Source organism: Branchiostoma floridae, chromosome 17 (assembly GCF_000003815.2).
Source record: "Branchiostoma floridae strain S238N-H82 chromosome 17, Bfl_VNyyK, whole genome shotgun sequence".
In the NCBI taxonomy this organism is placed as follows: Eukaryota; Metazoa; Chordata; class Leptocardii; order Amphioxiformes; family Branchiostomatidae; genus Branchiostoma; species Branchiostoma floridae.
The window spans coordinates 2,699,271-2,721,357 of NC_049995.1; the positions used below are offsets into that span (position 1 = coordinate 2,699,271).

Here is a 22,087-nt window from a genome sequence, read left to right on the forward strand (position 1 = left end):
GTTGATTTGCACGCGTTTTGTATGCGATTTAAATACCATGTTTGGCCGTATGTCGAGTTACACTGATAGGGACATGGAGTAATTGATACCGCCGTAAACAAGTGTTGTGATATTCAAGGTCACCAATAATGACGCCAGTAGCTTTGTTACATGTCACATATTCGAAACTTGGCGGCAGCAAAACTAAGCTTGCCAGACGTTTTATATTTGCGAAAAAGTTAGTTTTTCTTCTGACGCATGGCACCCAGGAAAACAAGGCTGTTTTCTGCGTGTTTACTGTAACAACCTGCGGATGACCGCGGGTAACCTCTAATAGAACGCCCGTTCTGTTCGATCTCGTCAGCGTTCTGTTCGATTACGTCAGATGGAACATGATTCGTGTTCTAAATCCCTAAATAGAAGTCTGGAAATTTTGGGGCCAAATTTTACCATCGTGGATACAGAAAACCTACCCACCTAAAATCATCAGAACATATGTAGACAGGCACTTAACGTAGTTAACATGTCACTTGCAACTGCAATTATGGCCATGTATTTGTGCACCAAACGTTTCATGCATTGCACCATTGCACTAGACTCCTGATTTGCACTACAGGGGTAGAAGGGGTACACCTTTAAAGCATGTGAAAGAAATGTACAGAGACAATTTCTGCTATGACTTTGCGAAGAGTTGTCATACACTAATAAGTACACCTTTGTATAGGTAGAAGAACTAAATGCTCTCTGGAATTAAACATCAAATTACCTGATTGTGCTTTGACAGCATGCACATGTAACTAATCACTGATTTGAAGGCACATACATGTAGCACAAAGTAACAAATCTGTTAGAATTACTGTAACAATGATTTCAAGTTGCAGCAAGTTTTTTTCTCCAAAATCCTACCCAATACAACCTAGTCAAGATCATAAGTATACTGATTTTCTGACTCAAACATTTTCAGAGCATCACCACCTTATATATCTTTTTCGGTTATGGAATGGTTCCCAAGTGTGTACTTAAGTATGTTTATGGCAATCATACATTAGGAATGGGGTAACCGTAACTTAGGAACATGTCTTCTTGAAAGTTGTGTTGTATATGTCTTTATCTGAGTGTATAGCCGGTATAACCGCCCTTTTGGCATAACCCACCAGCTTTGTGGGCACGCAGCTCGGCAGCAGCTGGTTATGGCTATTTCTTTACAACCACAAGGTCAGCCTGTGACCTTTGCTGATCATATTTTTTTTCAAATGTGTCTAATTTTGCAAATTGTACTTTGCTAGATGTGCATAACAACTAAACTCCAGCAGCAAGTTCAACAACATGGATTCCTATATCAGGGCTCAAAATACCTGTTTCAGCATACCTGCACAGGTGCAGGTAACATTGAAAATTACCTGCACCTGACAAATTTTACCTGCACCACTCTGAATTTAGGAAGTATGGATCATACTGAAATTGTTCAGGAACCATTATTTTATATCTAATAGGTGGTAGCAGTCAGTGCAGCTTATGACAATCCCTATACATCTAAATCAAAGGAAATTTATGTATAATTTACTATAAAGCCAAGTACATGGACCAGTTAGGTGCAGGTAGACACCAGAAATACCTGCACAGCTCCAATTTTACCTGCACTAACCTGCATATGCAGGTAGTATTTCGAGCCCTGTATTATGAGTGAGCTGAAAAAAATTTTCATCTGAACATAGCCCTGATATTGTATGGAAAAAAACATTATGATGATTTTTGTGTTGTACGGTGTACATGAAGTAGCAGTACATTGCAGTTTATGAAATAGTAGCAGCACGGCCAACCGGCTGTATCTGGTTGTTCAGAAACCTAGCGTATGGGTCGCTACCCCTTCGTTCCAGATGTGGGTGTACGATTTCCAGCGTTCCCTGGCTACGGAGCTGTCGCTGAAACCTCCGCCTCTTCTTCTGCGCCTGCACAGCCTTGTACTTCTTGAAGAGTCGGTAGCCGCCATAGACGGGAAGAACGAACGTGCCGACTCCGACCAATAGGCTGCCAGCACCCACCGCTAGACCTGCCAGCACTGGAGCAGCCACAAGTTGTCCGCCTGTTTCAGGACAAACATAATACATAAGTTAGGGTAGGTGAATATGGGTGCCATCTTGCAGAATCAACTAGTATTGCAAGGTCCCACCTCTAGAATGGTAGAAATCTCCAAGCAAACCGGTAGCATGACTGTTGAAACATGCCACAGCAGTTGAATCTGTTTCGAGGCTACTACCACTGGAGCAGCAACCATTTGTCCACCTTTTTTCAAGGAACACGTACATGCTGTCTTACAAGAGTAAGCTCTACCTTAAGATAAGCAGAATTGTTCAAAAAGAAAACAGGTTAGGACAATCCGGCAGTCTTGGCTATCTAGACTGATGGTCTAGACTGTCCGGACAATCCGGACAGGCCAGATCGTCAAATGAGAACATCAATTTTTTTTCTAAGAACCCTTGAACACTACAGTCTTACCGAGCACAGCTCCGCGGATCATCTTGCGCTGAACAGGCTTCTCCGCCTTGTACAGATATTTGCAGCCGAAGACGCTCAGCTTGGTGTAGTGGTTCCCCATGAAGCGAATGTCCCGGAAGCGGTCCCCGCAGCGGTAACAGAACTCCGTCTTACACCGCGTGCACGTCATGTGATCACACCCAGATGTCCTCTGGATGTAAATCTAGAAAAGAAATGTTTAAATTTGACGATCTGGCCTGTCCGGATTGTCCGGACAGTCTAGACCATCAGTCTAGATAGCCACAAATGGACATAAATAAAATAAAAATTGGTAAAAATTTGTAAAATCTTCATTGTTACAATTCACAAATTCTAAAGTGTCACCATCATTTCATTAGCAATGGCATAAATGAAGAAAAAATTTTGTACTTATTGATGTAGTTTCAACTTCTATATAATGCATTGTATGACTTCCCTAGGAGGTACTGTGCTATGCACTACAGTACATGTATTCTTTCATAATTTTTATACTCCAAAATTCTAAACTAGGATTGAATAAATTGTTAACATGTACATTGCCAAAACCCTTTTCAAACCTTTTGTATCTCAGATTTTCAAAACTACAGCAACCACTTCTACAGATGGCTTTATTTGCATGCTTTCCAAGATGGCAACGCCCATACACATCACGTAAACAGAACAGCTTGTTGGACATAACAGTTTTCTTTTACACAACCAGTTTTTCTCATCTGCTGACGTTTTGATGTCTGTCAGACATCTTCCAGAGCTTCGAAACATATGCAGGTGAGAAAAACCGGTTGTGTAAAAGAAAACTCTAACTTATGTCCTATGATCTACCAACCTGATGAAATTCTTTTTTTTTTTGGAGAACAATTTGTCATATTTCCTCACCTTACATTTGGGACATTTTTGTGCATTGACCTGCCCCTGACATTCCTCCTTGGCCCAAACCTTCAGCAGTTTGTCCCCCTTCTGGTACAGCCTGCAGTTCACCCCTTCGTGCCAGGGGGCGTGACAGGGGAAGCACCACACCATGCTGCACTCCTTACACACCACCTAAGGTTGCAATAAGAACAAAAAACATAAAACATACATTAAAATTGATATATTACATTTTTTTCTGGGCAACTTTTTGCAAATTTTTTTCATTTCTTCGCAAATTTTGTGCCATGTAAATTCAACAACCCTATAATGCTAGTTTACCTTTATCCGTGGGGAAGCCTATATCCGTTGTATCTAAAAACAGGGCACACATTAGGTAAATCAAACACACAGTTTCATTACCATAGCCTGGACAATACATGTTTTTTCTGGGCAATTTTAGCCAATTTTAGTTTTTTCTTGGTAATTTTAGCCTCCAATTTTTAGCCTCCTATTATAGCCTCCAATATACAAAGTTGCCCCTACCATAGCCTCCTCAGGTGACCAGTCCTTCTTGGAAACCAGGCGCTTGTCGACAGTCATGGGTTCACTGCAGCGTGGACAAGTTTTAACATGGGGCTCTCCTAAACATGGCAGAAAACAAAATTGAATTATCATTAATTTTATATGTCTAACATAATTAAGAAGAATTAGATTAGTACATGACTCACATGCAGTTGAATTTGACGCTATTTTCCTTGGAGTGAGTTAAAGGGCACTCCAGGCACGTGCATTAGGAGTTTATGACAAAATCAGTACGTTTTTTTTTATAGGCATTTGTTTAATGACATTAAAACAACAAACTGATACTTACTGTTTGCTTCCACTAGATACCGTTGAAACTTCAGTCGAGCATCGTCGTCCAGCCTGAAGGTGATTTCCTCCCGTGAAACGGTGCTCTGACACTCGCTGCTACAGCAGTACAGCTTCACAATAGCCTGGAGGACCTGAGTGAAGGCAGCAGAAAAACAGAAATTAGTAAATAATTTTTGTGACATATATAGTAAACAGTACCAAATCTTGCCTATAACGTTAGTTCACCATTATCCGCGGGGTAACCTATATCTGTTGTGCTACTAAACAGGGTATCTAGGGATATCAAGTCGATGGACGGTAGTTTCAAATTGTACTATTTTCAAAATATTGGAGTTTGAAACCATTTCTGTCGACTTGATATCTCTAAATACATTGTTCTTACAAAGAACGGATAAAGGTTACCCTACGGATAAAGGTGAACTATCGTTAGCTAATACTGCTATATTATGAGAGTAACACAAAAGAGTCTGACCCATATCTACATGCATAAAAATTAACATCAGACATAAGGAATTGTCTGGGGAAAATGAAATATTTCTAAAAGTAATTAAGCCATGACGCATGTACACAATTACATTTTTACGGAGGCAACTCAGACTAATAAATCGATGACGTATGATGACTCATTCTACTGGTCTTCAGAATTTGATTAAATGTTTTATCGATTTGATTGTTTCGTCAGAGGGCTTGGTGTCTAGTGAGTCACTAATTACTAAGGCACGATCTACACACAGTTTTTCCCGATATCGGCGAGAGGTTGTCGCAACCTCTTGCCGACAGCTTTTTTTCATCGTCTAGATGGAACTACTATATCGCCATTACGATATCGGGAAAATTTCTCCCGAAAGGTCCGGACCATTCGTACGATACCTTACTGATAGCTTAGCAGGGGTCCCCAACAGCTTTGCGCGCGTGTAGATGCTTCCCAACTTCGGGAAGGCTCATTAGCATATAACGCCATTTGGAAAATCGCGCTATATGTTTATGACTGCAAGCGCCATGGGTGTCTGGCCCCCTACGTTCTAGATCCCTCCCGACATCTCCACAGATATCGGTAAAAACTGTGTGTAAATTGGGCCTAAGTAAAATAAGACATGCCCATAAGGCATGTGAGGATCTAATTCTATAATTACATTGTCAGAATAGTGATATTTTTTATGATTCAATGCAACCAATTTTACTTCTCTTTTTCAGAATTCTATTCAGGCAATTTTGTTATCAAGAATAATGATAAATTGATTTTTCATGCATTTTTGACACAATAGCATCATGTGGCATAAACCCTTAGTGTTACCAAAGGCAGTCATATGGTATTTTACATTTTGTGAATCTCGTGACTACTATATGAGCTCTTCCTTGCTCTTCCCTAAACACTTCTTTTTAAATGACAATTGAGACATACTGTATATCTGCTTTGACAAAAGCTTGTACTCCCTTCAGTAACCACATGTAGCCTTTGTTTCTGCTCTCTTTGTTGTTCTAAAGAGTCACAAGACCTATATTTATTCTCTACTGGTCCACTCATGTGAGAACAGACAAAGGAACCCAAATTTAGATCTTCATGATATGAAACTCAGACGAAACAGGAACTTAAAGTTAAAAGACAAATGATATCCGAATTTCAAAAAAATTCTGTCTAAAACTTTAAATGGGCCACTATTGTGCTAGCCTGGTATCCAGACGTATCAAACCTACTGTCAGTCCTGACACTTTCATGTCCTCTCTACAAATTTGCATAGAGGACAGAAGAGACTCAGGGGCTATAATACGTCTGGATGCCAGGCTATCGTTGTGTTGTTTTCTGAACAGCTTAGCAGGAAATGGGTTTCAAAGAGTTTTTTTTTCTAAATCAGGTTCGTAGGGCCTGATGTTACCATCATGGTGATGAAGAGCGGCCCATAGCGATAACTGTAGCAGCATCTCTTCTCCCTAAGTCAGAAACATCAAGCTTAAGCAAGCTTGACTTCACTGACTCAACAGGCGAAGCAGGGGTTACGAGGCTGCTCGGGAAATTCCCTACCCCATTTTGGCCGGAATGGTTTGATCCGCTCACATCGCACCATCGCACATGTGGCGGGTTGTTTTACGTGCCCGGGGTGTGGCTCTCCCCAAACACGGGACCTCCACTTAACGTCCTATCCGAGGGACGACTCATTTTCACTTGAGTAAAGTGAGGAAAGTCGTGTAAAGTGCCTTTCCCAAGAGCACAAGACCAGCAACACGGCAGGCGGATTCAAACCGGCGACCTCTCGGTCACGGGCCGAATACACTACCACTGTGCTACGCGGCCCCACTTAGTTTATGTTTTTGTTATTGAGTCGTCTGGAATCCATGTTCAGAAGGGACAATAAACCATCCTATATGGGATCGAGCCTCAGCCCTTAAATTTTGGCGTGCTAAAGAACCCAACACACTTATTGGGTCACCAAGTATTCTCAGCTTAAAAAAACACATTGCAAAGCCTGACATTACTTAAAAAAATCCTCATGACTGGTTTACCTTAGAATTCATTTAATTCTGTGAAGACTTTTTGGAATTTGGTGGTAGAAAGGGAAAAGAGGTTGGTGCAGTGTTTTAATATATTGGCATAGTAGTACATGATAGTATTCATAAACTTGAGAGACACATATTCATAAACTTGATCCATGAAAAAATGGCGAGGCAAAAATTGAACCACTACAAATGTTTCAAGACTTACGGTACTTTATATATTAGAGGGTCTGCATGCTCTTTTACGTAAGGCGTAGGCAGCCTATTTTATTTTTCGTAATTCGTAGGGAAAACCATCTTATCTACGTAAATCGTAGCGAGGCGACGAAATTTAGCGTAATTGCCTTCCTTGATTTAGCGTAATACGTAGGGGGTTCTCCTGAATTCAGCGTAAATCGTTGTCAGGACGCCCCATGCTGACCCTCATATTACTCTGGTTTATATCCCAGAAACAATGGTTGTGCAGTGTTTTGATAGTCATGGGTATTGCATTGGGAGACACATATCCATGAAAAAATGGTAAGGCAAAAAATAAAAAGACAACGCAAAAAATGCAAAATCAGTAATATTTTAAGTCTGTATTGCATTCACTAGGCCTGTTCTATATCCCAGAAACAATAAATCCTGTGGACCACCCAAATAAACATTCCCAAGGGACCCACTGTAACAGGTGGCTGTATCAGCAACATGGTTAACATCTCAAAACACTTCATTAGGGGCCATCTAATTGATTGCATTGTTTACAAACATTGGGAGGAATTGCCTTATCAGAAAGAATCCTTCACAATTAGTGACTGATTTTAATTATCTAACGCTAGTTGACCTTTATCTGTTGGGTAACCTATATCCGTTGTTTTTCAAAACAGGTTATTTTAGGCACATCAAGTCGATGGGAGGTAGTTTTAAACGGCAATATCCTGAAAATATTGCAAATTGAAACTAGTGTCCATCGTGTGATATATTTCTCCAAATATGTGTAATATCTCCAAAACAATGCATTACGAAATTGACACAAGTGTTTCATGAATGGATTCAAAAATATGCATCTATAAAGTTCATTTGGAAAAGGTATGAGGTCGTGGAACTCTAGTATTTAGGGTATAGTGTAATATCATTTGAATGTTAACATTGCTGATGTGGCCTGTGTGACATACAGTCAGTGTGACAGTGAGTCATCACTTATCGGGTCACTGCATTTTGTTTACGCTCTGGCCAGGTGGAGACAATACACTAAGTACATACTGGGGACAAACCATTGTCTCTTTAGGGGTGGTTTTCAAAAGAATAAGTCCTTTTTTCAAGTAGCATTTCTTGAAATATATTTTCTGACCTTTATACAGTTGTACAAAACTTTAAAAGGCAATTTGGAGCTTTTTCTGTACACTCCCCCTCTGTTGTTGATGGTTTGCCCTAGAACCACATTGCTTGGAGGTCAGTCTGCATGTACCATATTTGTTTTAGGGGTCATCTTTAGGTGTAAGAGAAACAAACTAAAGAAAAGTTAAGAACTCCTCATGAAATCACAATATCAAGGTATCAAACTAAAAGAATTTTTGCATCAGAAATGGAATTCATAGAGGAATTAAATGAAGCAAAGAATTTTGAGCGTGACTAAATAACAATTATGACAATGTTTTTTACCTATTTAGACTGCAAAAATCTATATTCCTAATGTATTAAATACAAAGAATATTAATAGTGTGTTGTTGACAGATTGCATTATATCCAATGATAGAAGCACTTGTTCTATGCCGCCCTCTATGCCCCACTTTGCCTGAAAACTAAGGTGTGTCCCACCTCAATGTCATGACCTCAATTGTCTGAAATGCCACTGTACTTAAGTCAGCTGTCACGAAAAGTAAACTATACATAAACCCTACTCTCCAAGCAGAGGTTAAGCTCCGGCTGTTTTACGTGTTTTATGGTCGTTTTTATCTGGCTTTCTATTTTGTCATTTTTCTTGAAGTACGCCAGCCAAACTGGTTATGTTAGGTTTTGACACAGCAAGATAAAATGAAAAACAGAAAGCCCGATAAAAACGACTAAAAAAAACGTTTAAAAAAAAAAACAGCCGGAGCCTAACCTCTGCTTGGAGAGTACATAAACCCCACAAGCTTCTGACTCAAGAAAAGCAGAACTGTTCCAAACAATAGCTGCATTGAAGGAAAAAGGAACTAGCCAACTTTCCACATTAGTAGAACATAAAACTGTATTAAAACCATTAGAGATGCAATTTGTGAATTCAATCTTTGTTTGTCTAAGAGTAAAACTGTAATTTGCAAAATGACCAATGAATGCCATGTATTTGAGTTTATTTAGCTGATGCACCTGCTACCTGTTGCCTTTATACTATGGACCCCATAACATATTTATTAGGGTACGGACAAAATATAAGTACAGTAGAAGCCAGCACATAAAAATAGGCTTCCACTGTATTATGATTAGTAAAAGGTGAAGAGACATATGCACACACACACACACAACAAACAAACAAATGTAAGACTGCGAAATACCTGTGTTGTAAAGTACTGTTTCAAGCAGGCATCACAGACGGGGAAGTTACAGCAAGGCCGGCGGTGGAGGGCCTGCGTTTCGAGGCACACGCCGCACTCGGTCACGGTGAACTCACCGACGAGGGACGCAGAGAGCCTCGGGGACGACTCCGTTTCGTCCCGATCCAACTCGATGAAGAACTCGGGGTCGTCCACGATCTCTGCGAACTGTTGTATCTGCTCTTCGTCCAGTTCTTCTTCTAAAGTCTCGTTCGAGGCCGTTTCGTCGGGATCGAGCATCGAGTTAGCCTCGGAGTTCGGCCCGTTGCGAGTCCTCCGTCTCCGGAGTAAGTTTTCCAGCAGAAGTCTGTGTTCGGGTGTTAGTCGGATTTTCCCGTCCCTTGCAGGTCTGCCTACCGAGGTCTCTGGTAGTAGTAGATCGTCGTCGGCGAAAAGGTCGAGTCTTCCCCATGCGATGCCGTCGTCGTCAAGCGAGTCGCTCGAGCCGGATTTTGGTACGCACCGGACAATGGTACACCCTCCATCGGCAAGGTCGGCCACTGAAGCCCGCCTGGCTTCCTTGAGTGTACCCGACGAGCATTCAGTATTCTTGGTCGTAATAACGTTACCTAACTCCATGTCGAATAGATCGACAGCGATTGCGAAAATGAAATCCTCATCATCGTCGTCGTTCCCGTTTTGTTGTTGTCCTTCTGACGTGTGGGTTTCCCCTTGCCCAGCAAGAGATGAATCAGCCATGTTGGAAACCTTTTTGTCCGGCGTATTTTTTGGGGCACTGGGTTCGACTCCAGGTTAGTTTCTGTGCTCTGTTTAGTCGGCTGAAGACCCGAGAATGTCGCGAATGCTTGCTCGAGGAGCTAAGTCAACAAGAAGAGCGGTGCCACGAGTTGATCTTGTCCCAAACTGCCAGCAGTCGGGACTATATAAACCGCGGCCTTCCCTGACTCAAGAATCAAAATAGAAACATGACCCTTGGTTACTTCGCACTCCTTTATATACGAGGACCTATTTCCGGGTTTTGCGTCATCGACGTGTCAGAACAGCCCCCCTGCGAGCGCGCTGATTGGCTACTTGGTAAAGGTGAAAGGTGAAGAATTGGCGCGAAATTGGCACACCGGAAAGCGAAGTAAACAGACTTACGTGGTGCATAATTTTAGCTGACCAGGTAATGCTATTTCGTCATATCCTTTGAAATCAAAAGGTGTGCACCTTTGATCCATACTCCACTGAAGATTTGTGTGAAAACATAAGAGAATTACATAGGCATAAAGCTTTTGTACCAAAACAAAACTAAAGAAACTTATAGTGCAAGTCCTCTCTAATCTACTAGTACTACAACGTAATTAAGGGTACGTATCTATATTCAAACCTGGCCCCACCCCTGAGTTGGTAAAATTTCATGTTTATTCAGGCCATGTGATTCGATCATATGGATGGCATCCGGGCATCAAGCCCGCCCCCCCCCCCCCCTCCCAAAGTTTGCAATCACACTGTAAATCGCGCAAAGCAGGTGCAAAATGAGAAAATACATGCCGCGGTAGCAGGGTAGGTTGCAAAAATTATGTCGGACAACGTATACTATTGTCACAGAATGCCAAGCTCAATTGCAAGGTTGACATCATACTGTGTGTTCAGTCATTTGTTCAACCTTCCTGACCAAGTAAGATTTCACAATGAAGGCAACTTTTTGGGGGGGCCAGACTTATTTTCATTCATACGCTCGCAGCAGTTTTGTGGTTCCAAGGGGAACATTGCCTTATCATCTTGATTTCTCGGTATAACCTTAGGGAATAGCGCCCCTGGCGGTTTTTGTACAAAACTCAGGACGAAATTACCTCAGCGTTCAAAACGACAAAAGGATCTTGCTGTTAATACAGATATCCGACTAAGATAGCCCATCTTTTCCAAATTTCGTCATAGATTATTGACTTATATTGCATCATCTGGGTCTTGCTCATTCATTCATTCATTCATTTTTAATCAATCAATCATTCATTCATTCATAGATAAACAAATGGCCGTCATATTCGTGGAAAGAAATATTTAAGTCATGGGATTACTTGTAAGTTCTTTATTTTTACACAATTCATAAAGAAATTTAATCTGTAAATCTCATATTTCTATCTACAATATGTACAAATAGGTCATTATCACTCGAACATAAAAGTGGCAAATTACATGGCTGTAACACACTTCTTTCTCCACCTATGGCTCGGATGAAAAATTACAAAAATATTTCTTGTAAACTAGACTGTTGTAAGAAGATCTAAAAAGCCCAGTGGACTGATATCAATTGGTGAGTTTCAAAACGTTTCATATGTTTTCCACGAACCCTCTGTATTCATTCTCTTAATTCTTTATTCCCGGCAGTTAAAGGAGGAAATGCATTTGTCTGTAGACAGAGGAGGTCTGACACACTTCCCAGCATTCCTTGCGACACAAGTTCCAAAGTACACATACCGGATGGGGTTGTGACCTTTGACAGAGCAGGGTCCCTTAGAATTTGATCATTTAATTTGCTTTGCTTGAATTGTCAAAAGACTATAACAGTCCATGAAACTGACTTTAAAAACTTCGGTACAACTTTTTGCATTGTGTGAAAATCATACACACTGGTGGACAATGATGCAAATACATTTCCTTCAAATATTGTGCCCAAACCTTTTGCTTGTCCATCAGCGAATAAGTCACATGAAAATTTAACACATGGGCAAATAAAGAAAAATATATTTCATGTTATTTCATTTGTAACAATTGTCAACAATTACACTTGTTGTACACGGTCGCCTGCAGATCTGACATTCTCCACTTACACACTTCCCATAATTAAGTGCGAGAGGGTTCCGGATATAGCTGCTCCGAACTCCGGAACTGACTCCAAGGGCACAGAAAATTGGTTCTAACCAATTCCGAACACAGAAAACATCAAGGGGATGATAGTTTGGTGTGGAACCGATCACAGGACAATGGTTTAATCACTTTCCGACAGGAAAAAAACAAAGGCTGCAGACGAAACGCCAAGGTGTGGCCCATGAGGTCATCGGAAGAAACCAACTAACAGCCACAGTGGTGCACGTGTTAGGTAGTTACTTCTGACCACAAAACTTGTAAGATTCTCGGCCCAAATGATAACTGTACTATATTCGCCAGACAACTTATTAGTTTATATGCTTTTCCGCCCTCGTACTGAAGGTTTTAGCTGGTTCCACCCTGGTTTCGCACCCTGAGCAACTGTGGTAGCATCCAAGTAACATCCATATCCGGAACCCTCTCGCACTTAATTATGGGAAGTGTGTAAGTGGAGAATTGTGTGGAATATGTGTTGCAATGAATGCTGGGAAGAATGTAAGACGTCTTCTGATATGTAGAGGTCATATTCAGCTCTCTTCCACTTCGGCAGCCTCTTCAACCTCTTCATCTTCTACTTCTTCTTCTTCTTCTTCTTCTTCTTCTTCTATAGCGACTAGTTCCTGGCCAGAATAAGACATGGCGGAGAATTCGTCCTCGCAGGCTAGCAGGGTGTCCGTCCACAGTCGGCACGCCTCGTCCAATGGGGGCCCAGTTCCGCCATATTCCGGCGGCAAAGCATCACGGTCCACATACTGCAGAAGCGTCTCTGTCTTGGGTCCGTGAAGGTGTATCTGCATCATGGAATGAGGTAAAATCATTTGCTGTAGATGAGATTTCTTGAAGTAGTATCACATAATATCACAATAATATCACAACTGTATATTGTCACCATAAATGTTTTCTTCTAACATACTAACGTTATATTAGAAGACCTCATTACTCCGTGAAACGCAAAGTTTTGTGAGCGTCTTATTTTGTTCATTATTCTGTCCATGCGTATTTCCGGTCTTTCTGCGGGACTTTAGACCTCGACCAAACCTACGGCAACAACTTTGGATCAGAGCCAAACCAGCAGGTATCAAGTTACAACATTTGAAAATAACATTGGACAGTGACCGGGACTATCTTCTTACGCTCAGCTAACTTACCAAGTAAGCCTTAAAATCTAAATTTTCTAGTGTTAACTTCCCAAAGAAAGGCTTGAATTTGTTGTTTCAAAGTCAGGAAAAAGTTCTCACCCTGTTTCTCATTTTCTCGGACATAAATGGCTTAATGATAGCGAAGATGGCATCAAACAACATCGGTTGATTCAGTAGGTGAATCTCCTTAACCCGGATGGGAAATGCGTCCTGTCAACAAATAAACAAAAACAAATATTATCAGTCACAACAGACTCAAATGCCTTTAAAAATTAAAGAAAATAGCTAAAGGGAATGAAATATTTTTGGCTTTGAAGGACCTTGACAGCATGAACGCTAGTTCACCTTTATTCATGGTTAACATATATACGTTATTTGTTTATTGACATCAACGGACAATTTTTTAAACATGTAACAGTTATTGCACCGTCCGTCGACTATCCCTAAATGTCTTACTTTTAAAAACAACGTTGTGTAATGGTTTATTGAGCAAAAACATATCGCTACATTCGCAGCCTGACGGCTGAATTGCAGTTGCAATATCACATTAAAACAAACGCATTCGATCTATGTCCAACAAGGCAAATCATTAAGATAAAAGTACGTGTAAAATCAGTTAGGTACGAATATAATACATGATATCGACCAGCGAATATCTAAAACGAAAATTAGAGGCATACAATATTGGCAGGATTAAGGCATGGGGGCATTACAGTTGAGTAGACGTAAACGTTAACGGATATATATATAGGCTATTCCACGGATAAAAGTAAACTAGCGTTACAAATTTACGATCGATATGAAAGAAAATTTCCTAAAAGATGCACAAATGTCTGTCCTATAGAATAATTAATAATCCTCACCGTTGTTATTGAGCCAATCTTTTTGGCGACTCGCGGTCCGATTTGATAGGCATGTGAAAATGAGAGTCCGGCCAGGTCCGCAATCATAGCGATCCCATGGACCTGTGCGAGAAGAAACAGGTGTCATATTTAGGATAACGAATTTAAGAGTAATACTTTTGTGACAATTGGAAAAAACGGACTATCTAAATCATGGGAAGATCGCGCTCTATCTACCTGGGTATCCTCCTCTTGGATGATCTTCTCCGAGCTGATCATGCTCACTCTGAAAACCTCGTACGCAGAAAATTGATACGGATCCCATTTTCCTGTAAAGAAAATAGTATACATGTATTTTGTAACTACATACTGCACGAAATTGAACAAGTACACACACGCTATCGTTAGTATGTTGTGTCTATCGTCATTCTATATAAGATACTAAGTATTTCACAGTGCTGAATAAGCATGCAGGAACATCGAGGTCTAAGGTTTTATAGTTTTATATACATCTATTTTATAGACGTGTGTGCAACGTTTCCATAGATGTTTTATTGTTTTGATTTCTTTTGATAATTTTCTTTTACTACATGCTTTCTAAAGAAATTTGGCAATACTAGACTTGCCGATGAATAAAAGAGTGTCAACCGCTTAGTTTTGCAAGTGCCAAAGTCCTTACCTATTCTATAGAACATGACCTTCCTGCCGTCCTGGTCCCTACCCGGTAGCGCGGCATGATAGCCCGCCTCTAGCAGTCCGCGTACACTGGAGGGGCGCATGTTACTGCAGATCTCCGGGCTCTGAGCTCGCCATTTGTGGTACTTCTCCAATAACTGTATGTGTAAATGAATCATTTAAGAATTTTATCTCATATTACATATAATATATAATATTACATGATATTACATATCATATATATTACTAAGATGTGAGAATCTTAAATTTCAAAACCAATGGCTGATGGACAGCAAAGATATGTCTCAAAATGTTAGTCATTACGGGTATTATAAAACACCAACCTAAAGACTTAAAAGAGTATAAGGTCTTAACTTCTCGCGAGACTCCGACGCTCGCGAGAGATCATGATATGAAGTTGACCTACAAGGTTTATACTGTGTAAAAATAAACATAACGTTATCAATCATTCTTTCTTTTTGTCATATACAACTCTTAATGTCTTATACTCCACCTTGAATGCTTGTTCAACGTTGAAGTATCTTGCTCGAAGGAACCTTAAAAGAATGTGGTCGTCGTCTTGGATACAGAGATCGGGACTTTGCTTAATCCTTTCCCTGAGAGCTTCTACCATAGCCAGCCTGGTGGACGGGTCTTCGTTCAGTTCTTCTCGTGCCTTTTTCAGGGCCTCTTCGCTGAGCTTACAGGTGTAACCGCTAGGTGGCGAAGTCGTCTGCTCCATTCTTGGCCTAATTTGTGTAAAATTACTTCATAAACTTTTGTGAAATATACGAAAAAAAACAGGTCACACTGACAGCCACCGTTCCATTTATGCTGTGGATTTGGAAACTGCTTATAGTTTATAATGCCATAAATTTCTGTATGGACAATAAAAAATGTAAACATAGCGAAAGTCACTGAAGTTTGTCCTCACAATTTGCTCTACGATGTTGTGTGACTTTTTTTATGGCAATTATTTACAGCTTGCTAAAGAGGGGATGTTTATTCGCAATCTTTTCGGGGTCCAAGTAACAGCATAAGACCTGACAAACACCGTATCACCAAACAGTGTCACTCAAACTTATCTTATATGTCTCATGTACGCTTGCCGGGAATGGTCTAGCTTTTTTTTTTAGTTATGGCGAAAGATATGTGTACTGAATAAGTAATGCATTGTCTGTGTATACGCAAAATCCGCTGTCCGGGGCAGCAACTGGCCCCTTCGGCGCGATTTCTTCAAGCTAGCAAATAGTAACTGCAGTGTATTTAAAAGAACATCTAATTAACAGCTACCTAGAATGTTATTTTAGCAAGCCATTGCCATTGGTACTGTGACCTTACGTCGAAAGAAGTGGGTACTGAATGAGTAACTGTACTGTATTCTGGAGAAACTCTCACTACGCAGGAAGCTACAATGTATTTTGCAGCTACCAGGCCATTTGTATTTAGGGGGAAATCTCACTTCGTAGCTAGCTACAGGGTTATTTTAGAACGCGTACGCCTTTTGTACTTTGGCCTTGCTGAACAATACACGCCGGGGTCCCGGGACAACAACAGACGACGTTTGAGTGTTGTTACCTCAGCTGCGAAAACAGTTTGAATACGTGAAAACTTGTGACATTACGTAACTTTTAACACGTGCAATACGTCCAAACCTACGAACCCCGCACTTGAACTTTGACCCACACAGATCCAATACACAGCTCGACTCACGTATGACGGTATGTTTAGATAAGTGTTGAAAAGGATTCGTTACTTGATACAGAAATGGGAAGGAATGGAAAGGTTTTGGTTTCTTTAAAAATCTGAGACGGCTTGGCGATGACACAGCACTTCTATGGACCTTATAATAACCCCCAATCAACCGTGCAGGTATACGTAAATGGGAAGGGGTAATGTTATCAAACAGTTCAAAGCAACATAGGTATGTATTACAATAAAAAGAGCAAGTTTTGAGTCCGTTTTGATGGTGCTCTGTTTTGAGTCCTTTTTGACGTTGCCCATGCCATGTTTATCATGAAATAACAGTATGTAATAGACATTTAATGAAAACTTGGAAAAAATGGAAGTTCTGCTGCAGTACCAAGGTCACACACCAGGGGGTCCAAAATCGACCTTGACCTTTGTCTTCCCAACCCCCACCAACATGCCATATATTACCGTAGTCCATCATGAGGTTCTAAAGATAGTTAAGTTATGCTGACCACACATACACGGAAACACAGACATACAAACACACACGCCAAAAACTTTTCCTCCATTTTCATGGAGATAATAATTTGTGGCATACGTCAGGACAGGTACAATAGTAGCCTAAAGTACGTGGTGTCCCAAAACGTGGAAACGCCCCTTTGTAATAAATGTGGTCACTCGGTGGGGTCGGGGGCCTACTCAAGGGGTTTGCTCTATTTTAAGAGCTTTTGCATTAATAACCCAGATTCGTGACCACCTAAGTATAAAACGCCATGATTAAAAGCAAATTATTAGACGGCATCTACGCCTAACCTTGCATGAGTTTCCTCAAGTTCAAAATAACTGTCATAGCCAAGTGTACTCTTGAGAAACAACGTGTTCATAACCAAATATCATGACACAAAGTTAACTTAAACGAATAGCTTACTACATTGTTTAGTCTAGTCTAGTCTAGTCGTCTTAGTTTAGTAGTCTTACCTTAGTGCCTATGGCTTCTTTAAGGTCTGGATGTCAAGACGTTTCCGTGGCTTGTTGCGTTGTTACGTAAGCCAGCTGATTCTTCCCGATAGAAGTATACTGCAAAGTAGGTCATAGGCTAAAGAAGACTGTACAACTTGCCGCTCTTCCGTTTGGCTATGTCTACCTTAAATGCATTATCGTAAGCTCTAGCAACCTTAAGGGTATGTAAAAAAAGACCGGGAAGAATATAAGGTTCTCAGGACGTGACTAATTAGCTACTCCGAAAAGAGGTGCAACTTCCGCAGTACACACGTAAGCACGAGGCAAAACACATGAACCGTGACCTCCTTTGACCCGAACACGCTACTCCCAAATATGGTAAAAGGGGCGTGGCCTTACAAGGTATGGACAGACACCTGTTGCGTAATGCGGTCTAATGCTGCACGGTTTTAAAGAAACAAAACGGACGATTAAAAAATAATCTGAAGAGATGTTGTTTGAAAATAGAAATATGAATTTTAGCTGTGAGTTTTCGGAACAAAATTGACAAGAAAGCTGACCAAAAAAAATTGACAGACAGACATAAACACTGTACAAAGCTTAAAAAACAAAAAAGACACTAATAAATTATCAATCTGAATTTCAAATGAACTACATTTTTACTAGTTGTTACTGTGAATTTTGCCTAATATCTAGAAATTTTGCAGGGGCCGACATATCATATTTCGCAGATCCTCAAACTAATCTCCAAGCAGATTTAGGTTCAGTCTCCGTGGGTTTTATGTGTGTTTTGCGGTCCTCGTCAACTTACGGACACCAACATAGCAACATAAAGAATAACCAATACATCATGTCTGAATATCCTCAGTGGTAGAAATATAGCTGAGTAATTAATGACAATCACAAAGGGGTACAAGGCTCATCAAGTAACGGCCTAACAACAACATAGCAACGCGAAGAATAACCAATACTTCATGTCACAGGAATCCCACCTCACCCCCCCCCCCCCCTCCGGGATTTTCAGTGGTAGAAATATAGCAGTACATGTATATCCATTGTTGTTCGAGGAGCAACAACCACAAAAAACAAGCACCGCCCACAAAAATGCATCTACATCCCTTCAAAGTGTAACAGAAATACGAATTTCATCACTAAAGATCGCTTTAAGACAAAGAAAGACATTTGCACCGTGCTTTTCTACAGTACACATATGACACTCTGGAACTCTGGACCTTATATATAGCTAAAAGCCAGTGAGTTCGGTTCCGGCTGCGTCGCTCACTCTATTATCGATCCAAGCAGAGGTTGGGTCGCGGACATACATTTAGTAGTGGTCGGGATCGTTACTGGTTTGCTTCCCTCCTGAGTCCTGACCACTACTGTCTCCTGAGGGATGCGACCCAGTAAAAGTCTAGACCACTTCCATCTCCGCGACTCAACCTCTGCTTGGAGAATGGCTCACCCCACATGAACGCAACAGGAAAGGGTTGCGGTCCTTTGGACGGTCTCGTTGACCACTGGTCAATGGTCTAATCGGAAAGAGCTAGTATCCTCTTACAATGAACCCGCAAATACTGTACATAGACCCTCTAGTCTCTGTCATGACCAGTGGAAGACTAGCTCTTTAGTTTCAGTTTCACTTTCATACGGAAACGTCCACAATGAACAGAAAATGTCCTTGCGAAGAAAGTGGACTACCGGAGGAACCTTTAAGAAGCCTTCGCCTTATCTTGTGGGTTGTTAGGGAAAAATGTCCCCTAAAAGCTCTAAAAAATCACGGGCAAGTAAATCACTATATACCCCGTGCATCTGCTTGCATTGAAAGGCTAGGACTTGTCAGTATGTACTTACCTCTTGTCTCTGTCAAAATGTATAAGAACAAATCGTAGTTCCAATTGGAATTAGTGCACACGCTCGAGACACTCTAAAACAATGCTCACCACATTCAATTGAAAATAACGAGTTAACAAGAAAACAAACCTTTCTACGGTGCGCGTGCACTGATGTTCGTTGGGTTGTCTGTTCCTTATTCAGGTACTCAGTATTTTTGTAACGTATTGTGACGTCAGGTCATTTACATGATAATCATACTACTACGGGCGTGCGTTTTTCCTGGCATATCCCTGGAGAGGGAGGGAATGGGCCGAAACAAAAGGATAATTTTCTAACCCTCTATCAGTCATTTTCACTTTGACGTCAACAAAACGTACAAGGTTTTGTAGTGGTGGAAACGACGACGTCATCGGCACAATAGCCAATCATAAGACTCGTTACTGGGAGGGGGGTCAGCAGACAGCAGCAGATTGCGTCAAGCTTGCGCCACCGAAGGGTTCGTTCACTGCGTCACTGTTTTGTTATTTTCTCCGATTTTCCATAATTCAGATATTTGTAATACGAAAAGTATGAATTCGAAGACGACAGAATACACAAGTAAGAAAATTCGTTCTTTATCTCTGAAATTCGATGAGTATCTTTCGAACCCCGCAGTTATACAAGCGTGACGCAAGTGCAGCAAGAGTACACCTTAAACGACAATGGAAGACAATGGTGCCCCGCCTCAGTGCTAGTACTGCAGAGAGGCTACAATGATGATGATGACGATAATTTTCATGACGTCATACCTATGTGTACTACGTGTATCTACAGCCATGGTCGTTTGAAATAGTATACTTAAGTAATGTTATCTTTCCGCTGTAGGGTACTTATACGAAAAAGTCAGCGCAAAACGACACTAAATCCCCCGTACTGCGTGGATAACATTCAGACATTTCATATTTCCTTTTCTATTAGATAAGTAAGGTTTTTACATCATTTAAACATGATCATCCCTGTACCTGACACATAATCAACGCAAAGCACCAATTTGCAAGTACATCCCAATGTTTAATCAAAAGACACAGCCACTGTACAGTTTTGCTTTAACTTTCAATACATAATCATGTTTACTTAAGGCAACCATTCTCGCAACCCCCCTATATATCCCTAAAAATCAACAATTTGGTCTAGTTTTAACAGAAATTATGTTCTACATGAAGCATGTATTATTAGCTCCAGCTATCCGTACATTCGGGAAAAACGTTGAAGCTGAATATTCTAATATACATTAGTCACATTCTATCACATTCTTATCACTGTAAATGTAACTGTACTTCGTCGAATCTGCTTTATCATACAAGACCATAAACGTATAATAAAGGTGTTTCATTCTATCATTTTATAATCGCCGTACTTGAAATTCTCTTGAATAACAAATCAGAAATCAAATCTGACAATGCCGGACATTCTGAGTACAGAAAAAGATGCTGACCTATTAGATCATTGTTCACACACACTATCAATACACACTGCTAAAACGTCTGATTTCATTTCTGTAACTATAGCCGAGATTATTGATATTTTTAAACCTGTCCAAAATTAATTTCACTTTGCAATGTTTTGCAAAAGATAGGGATTCAAGCAGTTAGTCACGCTTAGGACCAACCTCATCTACATACTTCTTCCATGCCCAACTGTTATATACGCCTATGTATATAATGCACATCAAATGAGTCCAATCTATTCGTAATTGACATGCTAAAAGTTATGATTTCCTCTGGTATGAATAATACACTAGCCATTTAGAATTGTTACGAAATATGTCCTATACATTAATCAGTTACATTTTATGCGCTACGAATTTCAAAAAAATTGAAGTTGCCGAAATTTGCCATACTTTATATCTTGTACAGCTATTTACAATAGAATTCATTTATTCATATAAAACATCGACCACGTTAATCAGCCTCATTACTCATAATGGGTACCTACTGGCTGGCAAAATACACCTGGTGATTACTTTGATGTTAAATTTCGTATTCTGGATTTTTTCATCTTTGATTAATGCATGCACTTTTTTTTACTAAAATCATTGAGACAATGAGCGATATATCAAAATCTAAGAGGTCCCTGTCAGTAATTGTGTAAATTTTCGATTATTGACTTTAGACCTCTGGTTCGAATTTCGTAGTTCCCATTTTTTTAGCCCTTAAAAAAATATTTCAGAAACACGTGCTATCTACAAAGAGTTGTGCTAGCATAGGGTACAAACCTTAAACCCATTTTATACCAGTACACTCTTTGGTATAATAAAGGGATAAGACCCCCGCTATCCCATTTTTTTGCCATAGGTACTTCTTGAAACACTCTTTGATCTAATAAAGGGATAAGACCCCCGCTATCCCATTTTTTTGCCAATATGTACTTCTTGAAATACTCTTTGGTATAATAAAGGGATAAGACCCCCGCTATCCCATTTTTTTGCCAATAGGTACTTCTTGAAACACTCTTTGGTATAATAAAGGGATAAGACCCCGCTATCCCATTTTTTTGCCAATATGTACTTCTTGAAATACTCTTTGGTATAATAAAGGGATAAGACCCCCGCTATCCCATTTTTTTGCCAATATGTACTTCTTGAAATACTCTTTAGTATAATAAAAGGGATAAGACCCCCCGCTACCCCATTTTTGCCAATAGGAACTTCTTAAAAAACTCTTGGGATAACAAAAGGAAAAAACCCCCGCTATCCCATTTTTTTGCCAATAGGTACTTCTTGAAACACTCTTTGGTATAATAAAGGGATAAGACCCCCGTTATCCCATTTTTTGCCAATAGGTACCTCTTGAAAAAATCTTTGGTATAATAAAGGGATAAGACCCCCGCTATCCCATTTTTT

At 40.3% G+C, this 22,087-nt stretch overlaps 3 protein-coding genes across 5 annotated transcripts in view; all 3 read right to left on the minus strand.

Moving 5' to 3' along the window:
- Nucleotides 1–650: 650 nt before the first annotated feature.
- Nucleotides 651–10,205, minus strand: LOC118404637 (E3 ubiquitin-protein ligase RNF19A-like). Its single transcript, XM_035803872.1, has 6 exons — nucleotides 9,216–10,205; nucleotides 4,211–4,343; nucleotides 3,883–3,980; nucleotides 3,367–3,531; nucleotides 2,476–2,677; nucleotides 651–2,062 (listed from the first exon to the last, which is right to left on the minus strand). Exons 1-6 carry the CDS (start codon nucleotides 9,951–9,953, stop codon nucleotides 1,773–1,775), a joined length of 1,626 nt encoding a protein of 541 aa, XP_035659765.1. The 5' UTR covers nucleotides 9,954–10,205; the 3' UTR covers nucleotides 651–1,772.
- A 1,066-nt stretch (nucleotides 10,206–11,271) lies between these two features.
- On the minus strand, nucleotides 11,272–17,737 carry LOC118404752 (alpha-tocopherol transfer protein-like). 3 transcript variants are annotated; one of them, XR_004829797.1, is made up of 8 exons: nucleotides 17,400–17,737; nucleotides 15,236–15,470; nucleotides 14,726–14,879; nucleotides 14,284–14,375; nucleotides 14,068–14,169; nucleotides 13,304–13,414; nucleotides 12,524–12,856; nucleotides 11,272–12,018 (listed from the first exon to the last, which is right to left on the minus strand). XR_004829797.1 is itself a non-coding variant. In XM_035804077.1 (8 exons), the coding sequence occupies exons 2-7, from the start codon at nucleotides 15,461–15,463 to the stop codon at nucleotides 12,593–12,595; spliced, it is 951 nt and encodes a 316-aa protein (XP_035659970.1). In that variant the 5' UTR covers nucleotides 15,464–15,470; nucleotides 17,392–17,737; the 3' UTR covers nucleotides 11,272–11,868; nucleotides 12,551–12,592. The 3 variants fall into 3 exon arrangements, 1 of the variants encoding a protein (XP_035659970.1); XR_004829796.1 differs by having other exon boundaries at nucleotides 17,392–17,736; XM_035804077.1 differs by having other exon boundaries at nucleotides 11,272–11,868; nucleotides 12,551–12,856; nucleotides 17,392–17,737.
- A 1,729-nt stretch (nucleotides 17,738–19,466) lies between these two features.
- The window catches only part of LOC118404899 (toll-like receptor 4), a 15,496-nt gene continuing 12,875 nt past the window's right edge, over nucleotides 19,467–22,087 (minus strand). The window contains exon 5 of the mRNA XM_035804281.1: nucleotides 19,467–19,496. Coding sequence (XP_035660174.1) covers nucleotides 19,467–19,496 — 30 coding nt within the window. The remainder of the gene's footprint in view (nucleotides 19,497–22,087) is intronic.

Excerpts from the sequence above, each read along its gene's own strand:
- LOC118404637 (XM_035803872.1), bottom strand. The coding sequence starts at position 9,953 with ATGGCTGATTCATCTCTTGCTGGGCAAGGGGAAACCCACACGTCAGAA. Across the intron at positions 4,344-9,215 it reads AACAGTACTTTACAACACAG|GTCCTCCAGGCTATTGTGAA; the intron begins GTATTTCGCAGT and ends GCCTTCACTCAG. Across the intron at positions 2,063-2,475 it reads GATCCGCGGAGCTGTGCTCG|GCGGACAACTTGTGGCTGCT; the intron begins GTAAGACTGTAG and ends GTCCTGAAACAG.
- LOC118404752 (XM_035804077.1), bottom strand. The coding sequence starts at position 15,463 with ATGGAGCAGACGACTTCGCCACCTAGCGGTTACACCTGTAAGCTCAGC. Across the intron at positions 14,880-15,235 it reads ACGTTGAACAAGCATTCAAG|TTATTGGAGAAGTACCACAA; the intron begins GTGGAGTATAAG and ends TTACACATACAG. Across the intron at positions 14,376-14,725 it reads GGTCATGTTCTATAGAATAG|GAAAATGGGATCCGTATCAA; the intron begins GTAAGGACTTTG and ends TTTTCTTTACAG.